At 43.4% G+C, this 13,780-nt stretch overlaps 2 protein-coding genes across 9 annotated transcripts in view; one reads left to right on the top strand and one right to left on the bottom strand.

Annotated features, from left to right (window-relative positions):
• Positions 1–13,780, top strand: part of dlg4b (discs, large homolog 4b) — a 175,659-nt gene that overhangs the window by 97,730 nt on the left and 64,149 nt on the right. The window lies entirely within an intron of this gene.
• LOC311251768 (uncharacterized protein) lies at positions 5,446–10,097 on the bottom strand (the record flags this gene model as incomplete). The annotated part of the gene is made up of 11 exons (XM_084344406.1): positions 10,075–10,097; positions 7,964–8,281; positions 7,716–7,814; positions 7,436–7,499; positions 7,137–7,240; positions 6,773–7,045; positions 6,320–6,413; positions 6,128–6,195; positions 5,773–5,994; positions 5,628–5,640; positions 5,446–5,489 (listed from the first exon to the last, which is right to left on the bottom strand). The coding sequence occupies exons 2-11, from the start codon at positions 8,054–8,056 to the stop codon at positions 5,446–5,448; spliced, it is 1,074 nt and encodes a 357-aa protein (XP_084200532.1). The 5' UTR covers positions 8,057–8,281; positions 10,075–10,097.

Genomic DNA, 13,780 nt, shown 5'->3' with positions numbered 1-13,780 from the left:
TCATGAGAGCTTCGACTCTCTTTTCAAACATGCGCATTACTGTGACGGGGTTACTTCTCAGAATGTCGCATTTTGTTTTCCAATCCAAATCTGAAAACGGTTGTTGTTGTTCACCCTGCTGAGCTTTGATGGCCTCTATGAACTCAGGCCATCTCATCTCAGCAGCAGAGAACGTCGCAAAAAATGTCGGTTTTCCAATTTGACGAACCATCGCGTGCACGTCTTTGAGGGTTTTGTTCCAATAGGCTGGAGTGCCTCTGAGAGGTTGCATGAACCTAGTCGCGTCTTGGTTCATAATGAGCCGCTCTACTTCGTCCTTATCCTGGAGCATGACGTTATTGATCCTACGGCCGTCTCTGGTTTTGGACTTTCCTTTGCGCATTTGTATAGACATGCTACTGGTCGCGAGGTGAGTCTCTGTAACAAACTGCGCAAAGAAAAGATAACTCTGGTCACTTGCAAAACGCGCATCTGCAGCAAAGAGCCTACAATTAAAGTAGAGACTCGGGGACAGGGAGACGCTTCTATCTTCGTCCAACGTGTTCTCTCCCGTCGGAAATTGCACAGGAAAAGCCATGGCCTCTAACTTGGGTACGGTGAAAAAACCAACCGGTTTGTTGCCTTGCGCGGGGGCAACACTAAATACGCCGTCGCCATATGAAAGGATTTCCTGTGCAATGTCGGGGGGCTGCATGCAAGTGTCCAGGGAGAGGCCTGGTCTCAGCTCCTCCTCTTCTTCCTCCTCAGCGGCTTCTGACTGTCCCGGTTCATTTTCGCTTTTGAAGAACTCCTCTAAATCTACATCCATATCGTCCTCTGGGATGCTGGGATACTCTTCTCCGATGGGCTCCTCTTCTCCGATGGGCTCTGGTCTCAGCTCCTCCAACTGTCCCGGTTCATTTTGGCTCTGAAAAAAATCATCCAAATCTACATCCCTATCGTCCTCTGGGATGCTCGGCTCCTCTTCCGGTCTGAACTCTTCTGGGATGGGCTCCTCTTCTGAGCTGGGCTGCGGTCTCAGCTCCTCCTCTTCTTCTTCAGCTGCCTCGAACTGTCCCGGTTCATTTTGACTGTTAAAAAATTCCTCCAAATCGACATCCCTATCTTCCTCTGGGATGCTGGGCTCCTCTTCTTCGAGCAGACAGTCGAAAGTGGCAGTCTCGTCGATAAACACATTTCTATATTCCGAATGCGTTTCTCTCAATTTTGCAAGGGCAGCTAGCACATTCTGCATATTAACGGTGTAGAAGTGCTGGTAACCTTTGTACTTAATATGCCTTTTCAATTTGACTTGAAGCAGCTGCGCTTCTGCTCTGGGCCTTGGGAGACTGTTGACGATCGATTGCACCTCTGCTGGAACGCACACAACAGCTCCGTGGACTGCCCTCTGTTGGCCTTTTGGCAGAGCAACAATTTTGGCAAAGGGAAGGATTTTTGAAATCAGCTGCCTCTCAAGCATATTAAGTGTAGCCAATTCTGTGGGGATGGGCGCCAACTCTAAATTGTTTGCGACTGCCATGGGTGGTATGCGTCCTCTGCCAAGGTGGCCGTCACAGGTGTCGCATATCCACTCATGCAGTCTCTCTTGTGGCACAGAGCAAGGGGTAGAGCACTCGCCGTCGCAAAAGTGAACATATTTTCTTGTCAAGCATGCTGCCGCCACTTTTGCGTGCTCCCTATATTTTTGTCTTTTACATTCTTTGACCTGATTAGGAAACATGGCTCTGTGACAAACGGTACAAATGTATGTGGGTCCATGGCTAATGGACTCACGAAAGACAGCTATGGCTACTGCGATCACCGGATCAATCAGGGGCTTGGGGCGGTGGTGCACAATTTGTCTGTATTTGCGTCTGATTCTAAGCGCTTTCCGCATCTTGTAAAATACACTAAAGGCAGCATTTGTGTCCAATTTGGTTTTTCTCTGCTGGTTGCAACGTTGATTGAAACGACGTCTAAATTCCAGATCATTCTGATATCTAACATTGAACTTGTGCTTTTGCTTTTGCCTATAGCTTTGATCTGTGTTGTATCTCAGAGACATGCCAAATGTTTGTCTGCTCCGAAACGCTGCATCTGATCTGTATCTGTCAGTCATGTACCTCTTCTGTCTGGCGCGGAACGTGGCATCTTCCTTGTATCTTTCTGTAATGACTTTCTTCTGTCTGGTGCGGAACGCGGCATCTTCTCTGTATCTATCTGTAATGACTTTCTTCTGTCTGGTGCAGAACGCGGCATCTTCCTTGTACTTCTTTGTGACGTAAGTCTTCTGTCGTCTTCTGAAAGTAGCATCTTCCCTGTATCTTCTGACGACTTCTTCCCTCTTCTTGTCTCGAACTTTTGCGTTTTTGTGGTAAAATTCGAAGGATCGCTGTTTCCGATCGAGACCGTCTTGGGCGTATTTTCTCCTTTGTGCTTGGAGTTTGCTGTTGTACTTGTTGCTTCTTTGTTCACCAGACAGTAATGTGTGTTTTTTGCTGGCTTTCCGCATCACTTTTCTTCGCTGATGCTTTGGCCACTTTGTCAAATTCTCTTTTGCTGGCGGCGCGGGGGCAGTCTTGAGGACAGGTTCCGACGCTTGCGGTGCGGGGGCTGCTGCCGGCGGTGCGGGGGCTGTCTTTCGGACGGGGGCTGCTGACGGCGGTGTGCGGGCTGTCTTGCGGACGGGGGCTGCTGACGGCGGTGCGCGGGCTGTCTTGCGGACGGGGGCTGTCTTGCGGACGGGGGCTGCTGACGGCGGTGCGCGGGCTGTCTTGCGGACGGGGGCTGCTGACGGCGGTGCGCGGGCTGCTGACGGCGGTGCGCGGGCTGTCGCTGTCGGTGCGCGGGCTGCTGCTGGCGGTGCAGGGGCTGTCGCTGGCGGTGCAGGAGCCGTCTTAAGGACACGCTCTGCTGCTGGTGGGAGAGCTGTACTGGGTTTAGGAGATGCCTGAGGGCGTTCTCTGGAACCAATGGCTTCGAATGACACCGGCACAAACTCGTAACCGGCAGAAGGTCCACGATTTGAAAAGAGTTTGTGCAGGTGGTCAGCCAAGTCACTGATTTCCGAGAAGGTCCTCATAATTGCAGTTCCGTGGGGGTGAGGTAAGCCCACCGCGTTTCTCGAGTGTGAATCAAACACACCGTACCTGCCTGATTGGTCACGGAAAACTGCAATGCACTCCGGACTAACTATGATTAAAGCCAGATTAACGTCGCCTGACAAACACTCTAACTGTGTGGCTAGGGGCAGATACCAATCCTGGCCTTCACTGGCTTTCACAAGTCCACACCTGATTTCAGGCATGTGGACGTTACACACCTCTGTGTCAGTCAGGACTTTTTTGGGCAGTTCTTCCACAGTGAGATGGTCACTGCGGAATGTTTTTTTCCGGATCAGCTGACGTTTTACATCTACATAAAGCGAATCTCCCTTTGCCAGCACTCTATCGAGGGCAGCAGTGTTGAACTGACAGCCCTCGTTTTGATACGCCAGAAAAGTCAGGGACATGCAGGTACACTGGTGGTTCCTGGAGAACTTCCTGTACCTCATGTGACTCTGACTATGACTAGCCCTAACAGTAGCCCTAACAGTAGCCCTAACCGGTACCTGAAATATAAGATAAATTATAATCATTATCATAAAGTATTACTTATTAGCATAATCATAAGCCTAGTTAACATTAATATTAGTTGTAGTAATTATCATAAAGTATTACTTATTAGCATAATCATAAGCCTAGTTAACATTAATATTAGTTGTAGTAATTAACTGTTTCATATACTACAGTCATAGCATAGTGACAGGTTAAGGAAATGTGACTAAAAACATTTTACCTACTGCAGCTTTAATTAAATTAATAACTATCAACTCTCATACATCCCTAGTACTTGTCTCACACCTATTACACATGAAAACATTGATAAATATTTAAATTTATACTACAATGGCAGTGTATTAAAAACGTAGCTTACATGGGAGTCAATGGCACAAAAAGGTTGGTTTTGGGTTGGGTCTTTTTTTTTTTTTGAATTGGATTCATTGAAATGGTTAAAAAAAACATGACAGAAATTTTAAACTCACCAGATTGACACTTCAAGATGTTAACTGACCAAGATAATAAATCAGAAAACCTCTGTTCCGTTACTTGTGTATCTTTAAACAATTGATAAAATCGTGTCAAACTAGTTGTTCAGTTATTGTTCATAATTGTATTACCATTATTACTTTTATTATTAACAATAATATATTATTAATTCTCCTTCATTTCCTTAATAGTTTTGGCATTTCAGTTGAAAGTAAACCATACTTTCCCCTCAAACAAACACTTTATTAAGCCCACGATAAACCCAAATGTAAATGTCCTTACCTTTTTCGAAGGGGACTGAGAGGTGGAGAGTCCGTCGTCGATGATCCAGGGCCAGCAGGTCGATGCGGGTGACGAGACGGTCTGTGAAAAGTCATAAACACCAGTTAATATTTAGACATGAGACAACACAACGCAGCAAGTTTCCAAATGTATTTACTCACTGACATTTGTGAACTGCAGAGAAAGATATGGTATCAGACATGTTAAATGAACCAGTGTAATGTAGTTACAGCTGATTTTACAGTAAACGTTGTGTGTGTCAGTTGTGGAGCAAATACCTTAGCTGGGCGAGGAGAATGACAGGCCGCAGCTTTAAGGGTCTGGGACGGTCCAGCCGGTGAAGGAGTCTTCATCCTGGCCACCTGAGAACAAATAATTCAGCAAAATGAAGACTTTAATGACATTATGAACTTTATTCAATAGGAATAATATTTACCTTGGCAGCCGGTGAAGAGCAGGGGGTCACCGGATCACCCAAACTGCAGGACAACCTGGCTGGAGGGGATCCAACCAGCTATTGAGACATGAGAACAAACATGTTAAACTTTACACATCTCAGTGCATGTTCTGTGTGAGATTGTGTCAGAGAGTAACATACGTTGGTCACTGAAGTTTGGGTGCTGGGGGGTGGTCCGTCCATGGTCCTGGACCGAGGGGGGGGGCTGGAGGGGGCGTCGTCCTCCAGTCTCCGTGACAGCCTGGCTGGAGGGGATCCAACCAGCTGTTGACAGATGAGGACAAATATATTAAAATTCAGACAGAGTGGACAATGTAGTTATGTCTCCATGAAGACACCGTTTCAACTGTAAACACTGACTGTGTGTCAATTGCGCAACATACGTTGTTCACAGGAGACTGGCTGCGAGGGGGGCGTCTCTCCGTGGTCCTACGACGCCTGGCTGCCGCTGGGGAGGCCACCTGCACCGTTAAATAAAAACATAGCACCAGTAACTGTAGGGAACCAGCAGAAACTTTATAATACAGCTGAGAAGAATATGTCAGATCATTTACCTTCTTGCGCGCCGGAGGAGACGGGACGTCCGCCACGTCAGACAGCCGAGAAGGAGACACTTGCTCCATAGCACGAAGGGACGTGCTACTGAACCAAATTGGGTTCAGTGGGAGGAAGGACTCCTTCTCCTGTGAAAGACAAAAACAAAAACAAAAAAGACATGAATATTTGTCTGGTCAAATACACAAAGTTTAAATACTAACCAGTTAACTTGTTGTGAAAAAAAGAAAAATTAGTCACCTGCTGCTGAGCCGCGCTGGCCTGACCGGGAACCTGCGACTGGGAAAGCACAACACATATTTGATTAAATAGGTGCTTTTTAAGTTACGACTGTGAACCTGTTCACCATAATGTACATAAACACAAGTAAACACAAATGATAATATAGTTATAATAAAAAAGCGTACTAACCTTGGGGCTCTGACCAACGACCTTCCATTGGAAGGGGTCAGAAGACAGAGGGGCACGTACCTCGCCCTTCACAACCAGCTTAGGAGAAACCTTCCTAAGCGGCTGTGAAGGGGTAGGAGACACCGTGGGAGGAGGAGGTGGTGGTGTCTCCAGGAACTGCTCCGTGGAGGTCCACAGCAGCTCGGCGAGGATGCCCATCCCCTCACGGTCGCTCAGGTGAACCTGCAGGAATGACAAATCCATTTACAGACAAAGTTCAACTCTAAAAAGCGTAGCTCGTGTTGACGGTTTCATATTAACACACAAGAAATTATAGACAATTAGACTTTTTCTATCACACAGATATTCTACTTACGCCGTCTCTGCTCCACAGCTCCAGGCGCGTACGGGGGAAGTACTCCTCGGCAGAGAAGTACCTCACACCTAAAATGTAAAAAAGAAAAAAAGTGAGTCATTACAACATCCACACATGTAGCATCATGACTATGTTCATCACAGACATTTTTAAGTACATTTCTTTTTCTTGACAAGATATCGTTTTACATACCCATACGAGCTGCCACGCGGTGGAACTCTTGGCGGAGGGCCCGCTGGTGCTCCTCATCCTCAGTCAGGCGGGGGGGGAAGTCCAGCACAAAGACCTGTAGAGAACAAAATTTTAGAAAACACCAACTGACAGTTTCATTCAAAAATCACACACACACCACATTAAGTACACATTATTATTTAAAAGCTCATACAATTAGTCTTATTAGAGTAGTCAGTCTACTTCTATTGTTGTTAAACTACTAAGAATGCAGGACAAGGGAGACATGAAATAAAAGCTTACCATGGGCGCGGAGGTAGTCGAGTGGTTAGAGCTCATGCCACATACGCAGCAGACTCTGGTTCAAATCCCTTTGCTGCATGTCACACCCCCTCTCTTTCCCATTTCAAAATGCAGTTTGTCTAAATAAATAAAAAAAGGTGTCTACGCCAAAAAAAATGCATAAATGCTTACCTTCGGCCAGCGGTCCCTCACAGCAGCGAGGAGTTGGCCGTAGTCCGCGGCTGCCTCGTCCACGGTCCTGCTCGCCGTCAGGTTGTTACTGGGGGCAAGAACACAGACAGCATCAGGGGTCCGAGGAATAACAGCGTGAACAACCTCAGTCCGCAGCTGAGCGGCATGGGCCCCAGGGGTCGACATGAAACCAAAAGTATACTTCCCTTCTGGCATCACGACGAAGCCGTCCACGATGGCCCGGAGATGGGAGTCCCCGACAATCAGAACAAACTGCAACAACAAAGACAATTTCTTTAGCATGAAAATCATTAATCCCTCTCAAGATCAATTACTTCCTTCATAAACTGGACAATAATAGCACCTTCTTGTCAGGAGACTCCGGTGGGATGACCAACTTGTGGCTCCGTCCGGTGAGCTTGGAAGTTGGCCACCTCCGCACCCGATGGCGGTAACCAGTACCGCGGCCTGTTTAGTAAAGGACAAAACAGATTTTAAAAAAAAGAAAAAGTGTAAAACTAATGAAGGAAAGCCTACCAGGAAACATCAACAATCACTTGTTTATACCAGTAAAAAAAGTACATGAAAACCAGTTTAAAAAGTGTAATATTGATGATTCATTAATTTATTGTTCATTTAGGGATAAAACAGGTGGATACTTACGTGCACGAACCTCGGCACGACCGGTGCTCCAGAAGGGCTTGGCTGGGGGTGAAGAGCCAACCACCTGATGACAGATAAAAAAAATAAACATAAAATAATAATAAATCATAACAACAACAAGCATAAGATAGACAAACAAGTTAAAACAAAATATAATAAAACATTTAAAGCAATACAAACATTACAAACACATTTAACCTCAGACAATGTCTTTGCACGTGTGTGTGTGTGTGTGTGTGTGTGTGTGAGAGTGTGAGAGTGAGAGTGAGAGAGAGCATACGTTGCCAACTGGAGCGCGGGAGCAGAGGGGGTGGGTCTCCCTGGTCCGCTTGGTCCTTGACCCGCTAGAAGGCTCCTCTCCGGCCGGAGGGGACACCGTCTGAAGAAGAAACATTAACATCAAAGATATGGCAGACACACAGAACTCAGCATTAAAAAAGGAAAAAGCAATAGGTGTAACATTTCTACAGCCATTTTCATGCAGACAGTTGTCACTGCGACACAGAAGCTTATCTACTGTGTAAGTACCTTCGGGGGGGGAGGGGGAGAACTCGGCTCCTCCAGGTTGAGCCTAGTCCAGCGCTGCTTCAGCGCCGCAGACCGCCTCGACTTCCTGGGCATCCTGCTGAAAGTCAAAAACAAAGAAAACACGAGAAATGCTTCTCAAATGTTAGTAAATGTAATTGAAGACAACGTTATATAATATCTTGTATGCAAAATGAATGTGGTGATTGTGGGTGTGTGGGTGATGTGGTGATACACAAGGTTGATGCTCTGCTCTGACGGTTGAGGGCGATTAATCTCAGTGGATGGTCACTCTCAGCTGCAGCACAGGAACCCTTTAATCTAAAAGAGAAAGTGCAATAAAAAGATAAGTGTCTCAAATGTTACGAGTCAGTATTAGCAACAAGCTAATAGCATAACAGACACACGTACATCTGTACTTGTCATAATGTGTGTTTTTGGGCACAGTATTTTTTTTTAAATAATTCTATATTATAATAACTATCAATGATATAAATGATTTTATACTACACAGTATTCTCAAAACAAAGAATTACTATGAGACAATGAATATACTACACAAGTAAAAACAACATTAACTTCAACTGTACAAGATTTTATCAACATCTGAATGCACATTTATTCCCAAAAGCAAAAATAGTCACGTATGAAAATGCTTCCTATTCCATTTAATCAAGGCAGGTTGTAAAAGTGTATAATACATTTAAGTATGATACTTTTCTAACTAAATAAAAAAACATTTCATCACATTTTATCACAGACAATCAAACAAACACGGAAAAAGAGAAATGTGCTTTTCGGTGGACAGAAGGGAGTATTAAATACTAGTCAAACTAAACAAGTGGATAAAAAAAAAAAATACAGCTTTCAGCTTGTATTAATGTTCTTGTATAAAAACAGAATACCTAAATAAAACCCTTTTTTTAAAATCCCAAAATCATGAGTGTAATATCGCCTATTAAAAATCTGACCTGTGCTAATGATCTATGCATGACAGTCCAGTTCACACCGGAAGAGAAGATGGCCGCTGTTCTTATATAGAAACAGATCGGCCATAAACATCCGTCCAACCAAAATCACGAGACAGTAATGTCTAGCTTCAATAAGCTCACTTTTGTTCAACATGTACGGATGTTATGAGTAACATCTATTAAAAAATCTGACCTGTGTTAAGGGTCTATGCATGAGACAGTACAGTTCACACCAACAGAGAAGATGGCCGCTCGCGCCACCAGAGACCAAAGGCCAGAGTTCACGCTGTTAGCATCTAGCTCGGCCTTATGTTTTAGCTTTTAGCTCAGTGTTCTTATATAGAAACAGATCGGCCATAAACATCAGCCTAACCAAAATCACGAGACAGTAATGTCTAGCTTCAATAAGCTCCCTTTTGTTAAACATGTACGGATGTTAGCACAGTTAGCTTTTCTTCATAGAAAAAGCAAATCACCGCTGTTGGCTTCGACTGCGGCCTACTGGTTTATGTACCAGAGCCTAGTAGCGCCGTTAGCTCGTCTTAATAGTGTTGTATTGAAACAGACTGACGGAGACCCATTACTGTTAGCTACACAGACACATTCACACAGTTAGCTTTTCGCTCCGGTTAGCTTTTCTTCATAGAAAAAGCAAATCACCGCTGTTGGCTTCGACTGCGGCCTACTGGTTTATGTACCAGACCCTAGTAGCGCCGTTAGCATGCTTAATAGTGTTGTATTGAAACAGACTGACGGAGGCCCATTACCGTTAGCTACACAGACACATTCTGTACTTATGGACCCCTGTAGCTTTGCTAACCGCTGCTGGCCCGGAGCTACTGGGCTCCGACTAGCCGAGCGCTCGGTCACTCGAGCTAGCGCTCCGCTAGCGTTACTGCTATAACAGACCGACCGTTAGCAGTTAGCTAACGCACGTTAGCTTGGCTAGTCGGAGCCCAGTAGCTCCGGGCCAACAGCGGATTAATATTGATGAAACAGACCGACCATAAACAATTACATTCATTTTTCCGAAATCATGAGTTATCGTGATCATAGGAGAGATAGTAATGTCTAATGTCTTCAATAAAATCCACTTTTATGAACGATTTCAGTGTGCTCATGTCAAACATGACTGGTACTTACCTACAAGTAGGTCAAAGGGGACGAGCAGAGCCGGACCAGGGTTATATCAAGGCCAAAATCACGCCACACAACTGTCCAATCAGAGTCCTCCCGTGTTATCTGTCATCTGTATCCGAGGTGATTTGTCAAGTGAGATGGCTGATATCTGTGCACTTGAGACAGACTCCAGACTCTGCTGCAGTTCATGATTAATATTTATTTTTATGAATGTAATACATTAAAAAAAACATCAATGTTAATTAGAAAACTTATTTAATAGTAATATTGATTGATTAATATTGAATTATTGTATTATATATCATTAAATACTGAACATAAAACAATTTATATTATATCAGCTGTTGGAGTATGAAGAGATATTACAGTGAGAATGAGTCAAATACTCTGAATCAGACTGAGAAATTCAATAAATCTCAATATATTGATGATTGGAAACATTTAAATATTTGAATCAGAATCAGAATTCCTTTATTTGTCCAGCAAATGGGGAAATTTGTGTGTGTGTGTGTGTGTTATCTGTCATCTGTATCCGAGGTGATTTGTCAAATGAGATGGCTGATATCTGAGCACTTGAGACAGACCCCAGACTCTGCTGCAGTTCATGATTAATATTTATTTTTATGAATGTAATACATTAAAAAAAACATCAATGTTAATTAGAAAACTTATTTAATAGTAATATTGATTGATTAATATTGAATTATTATATTATATATCATTAAATACAGAACATAAAACAATTTATATTATATCAGCTGATGGAGTATGAAGAGATATTACAGTGAGAATGAGTCAAATACTCTGAATCAGACTGAGAAATTCAATAAATCTCAATATATTGATGATTGGAAACATTTAAATATTTGAATCAGAATCAGAATCCCTTTATTTGTCCAGCAAATGGGGAAATTTCTTAGTCACAGCAGCCAAAGGACAGTGTCACACTAAACAATAATACAAAGTAAAAAAATAAACAATATAATAAGAAGATAAGAAATAGAATTAACTCATATATACATAGTATTTACAATATGAACTTACAATTTGAACTTAGTATTTACAACAAACAATAAATAACAAATATGATTATTAAAAATTGTCCAACTAGTGCAAACCAAACAGTGTGTGGATATGTGTAGAGTTTTGTATTGCACAGTGCACATGTGAGGTCTACTGGGAGCAGTGCTGATTGTAGACTGACAGCAGCAGGAAGGAAGGACCTGTGATACCTCTCCTTCACACACTTGGGGTGTATCAGTCTGTCGCTGAAGAAGCTGACCAGTGTGGTGATAGTGACCTGCAGGGGGTGGGACTCCTTCACCAGCAGCGATGACAGTTTGTCCATCATCCTGCTCTCTCCCACCACCTGCACTGGGTCAAGAGGGCATCCCAGGAATGGAGTTCATGGCTTGAATGAATGAAAAGATAATTGTTAAATATAGTTGAAATGTTGGGAAATATACTGTGTTTTCGTCTGTGTGTGTGTGTGTGTGTGTGTGTGTGTGTGTGTGTGTGTGTGTGTGTGTGTGTGTGTGTGTGTGTGTGTCTCTGTTATTATTATTATTCTTCCTCCCGTTTTTCGGCGGTTCACTTGCCCCGCAGTTTTGAGCGCACACAAACAAAAAATATATCAAAACGTGCGCCTCGATCAGGAGATTACTGCTATCATTCAGATTTCCAGAATATTAATTCGCACCCCACGTACGTTGAGAACTTTCATATCTACATTATATTATATTTTATCTAGGTTGAAAAGCTGAAAGAGCTCAAAAAGCCAAACATTTTGATAGTTGAACGGTTTCTGTAGCTGAATGTATGCTGAAGCAGTAGCAGGATGAAATTTGAAAATGTCCCCATAAGGATGAATGGGAAAACACCTCCCAAACTCCTGCAGTTTGAGACAAAAGTCTAATGGTTATGGCCAAAATATAAGTACAGTGAGTAACAGGAGACATTGCTGAACCATGTGATGTCTTTTTTATTTCTGTAGAGTGAAAAATGAGGGAGCCAGAGTGAGAGACAAAACCGGTACTGTCTGCTCTACTCCAGAAATGTAGTCTCAGAGTTAACACTGCGGCTTATGGGGGAGATGCTGGAGTGCTTGTCGCTCGAGGGCTTCTACAGCCAAGTTCAAGTCCCACATCTGAAATAAGACCATCATCTGAAAGCCAACAAGATTTCCTACACTTCTATATATATATTGTCTATGTGAAGTAAAAGCTGTGGGACCCAAGTCAAGCTGAAGAGAGTTTTTTCTCAAGTTTTTCCAGCTGCTCTCCACTCTAGCAGTGATGTTCTGCACTCTAGCTCACGCAATACACACCCATTATAAAATCCTGAGTTTTTCCAAAATCACTCACCATCATTAGAGGGTCAGGGTTCAAAAATGAAACATCGTAGGAAAAAAGTTCAAATACAACTCAAATAGACAAGACCCGTGCCTACATTTTAAAGTTTGAATGGTGTTTCTAGGTGGAAGTAGGCCAGAGCAGGAGATGTTTGAAAAAGACACAGATTTGCGAGATATTTTGACCTCGTCCCATTCATTCTGATGGGAAAGTTGTGCGCAGTTTTTCGCGTCTCACGACGCGAAAAATTAATATTCTGGAAAACTGAATGATAGCATACCGAGTCCGACCGAGCCGCACGTTTTGATATATTTTTGGTTTGTGTGCGCTCAACGGTGCGGGACGAGTTAACTGCCGAAATATGGCAAGGGGGTGTAGTAATACTAACATCTGCAGGCCAAGTTCAGCTTGGTGATGGTTGTCGTTAAGCACTAGCAACCACCTGGGACAGCTGATTTGAGAGTGACTTCTGCCTCAAATCTAGACCTCAAACTACTGCTATATCTTCAAAACCAAACATGATATGGGAAAATTTTCTTCACCATCAAGCCAGGGAGGCCTTAAAGAACACAGCCATTATTTTTTGTGGTCCTAGCTTCTGAAATGTTGTCATAGGAGCGAGTTAAAAACAGGGGCAGTTTGGAAAATCCTCGAAAATCCTCCTCCTGATTAGCATTGGAGTAAATGGGGCAGTTGAGAGCTACTCTTGTCGGTTGGAGGCAGATAAATCAAAAACCGTAAATCCTACTGATAAAGTGGACACATTGGGAGAAAGAAGACAAGTGTGGCTACAACTTGGTGAAAAAATCACTCTTCTACTGTGTAATTTGTGGCCGGGGTCGTCAGAGAAAGAGAAAAGTTGTGAGAGTTTTTCTGACTCTCCCCCCACTCTGGCAGTTGGCTCTGCACGAACATTCCGCAATACACACCCATTATAAATCCTGAATTTTTCTAAAATCGCCTCACCGTCGTTAAGGGGTCAGAGGTCAAAAACGAAACATCGTACGAAAAAAGTTCAAATACAACTCAAATAGACAAGACCTGTGCCTACATTTTAAAGTTTGAATGGTGTTTCTAGGTCGACGTAGGCCCGAGCAGGAGATGCTTGAAAAACGTCGAAGATTTGCGAGTTTTTTTTTCCTCATCCCATTCATTCTTATGGGAAATTTTTCGCAGTTTTTCGCGTCTTACGACGCGAAAAATTAATATTCTGGAAATCTGAATGAGAGCAGTAATCTTCCGATCGAGGCGCACGTTTTGATGTATTTTTTGTTTGTGTGCGCTCAAAACTGCGGGGCAAGTGAACCGCCGAAAAACGGGAGGAAGAATAATAATAATAATAAAAAGAGGCCCGGGGA

The sequence above is a fragment of the Pagrus pagrus genome, assembly GCF_965226575.1.
Source record: "Pagrus pagrus genome assembly, chromosome: 22".
Taxonomy (NCBI): domain Eukaryota; kingdom Metazoa; phylum Chordata; class Actinopteri; order Spariformes; family Sparidae; genus Pagrus; species Pagrus pagrus.
This window is presented reverse-complemented; position numbering and strand designations above follow the sequence as displayed.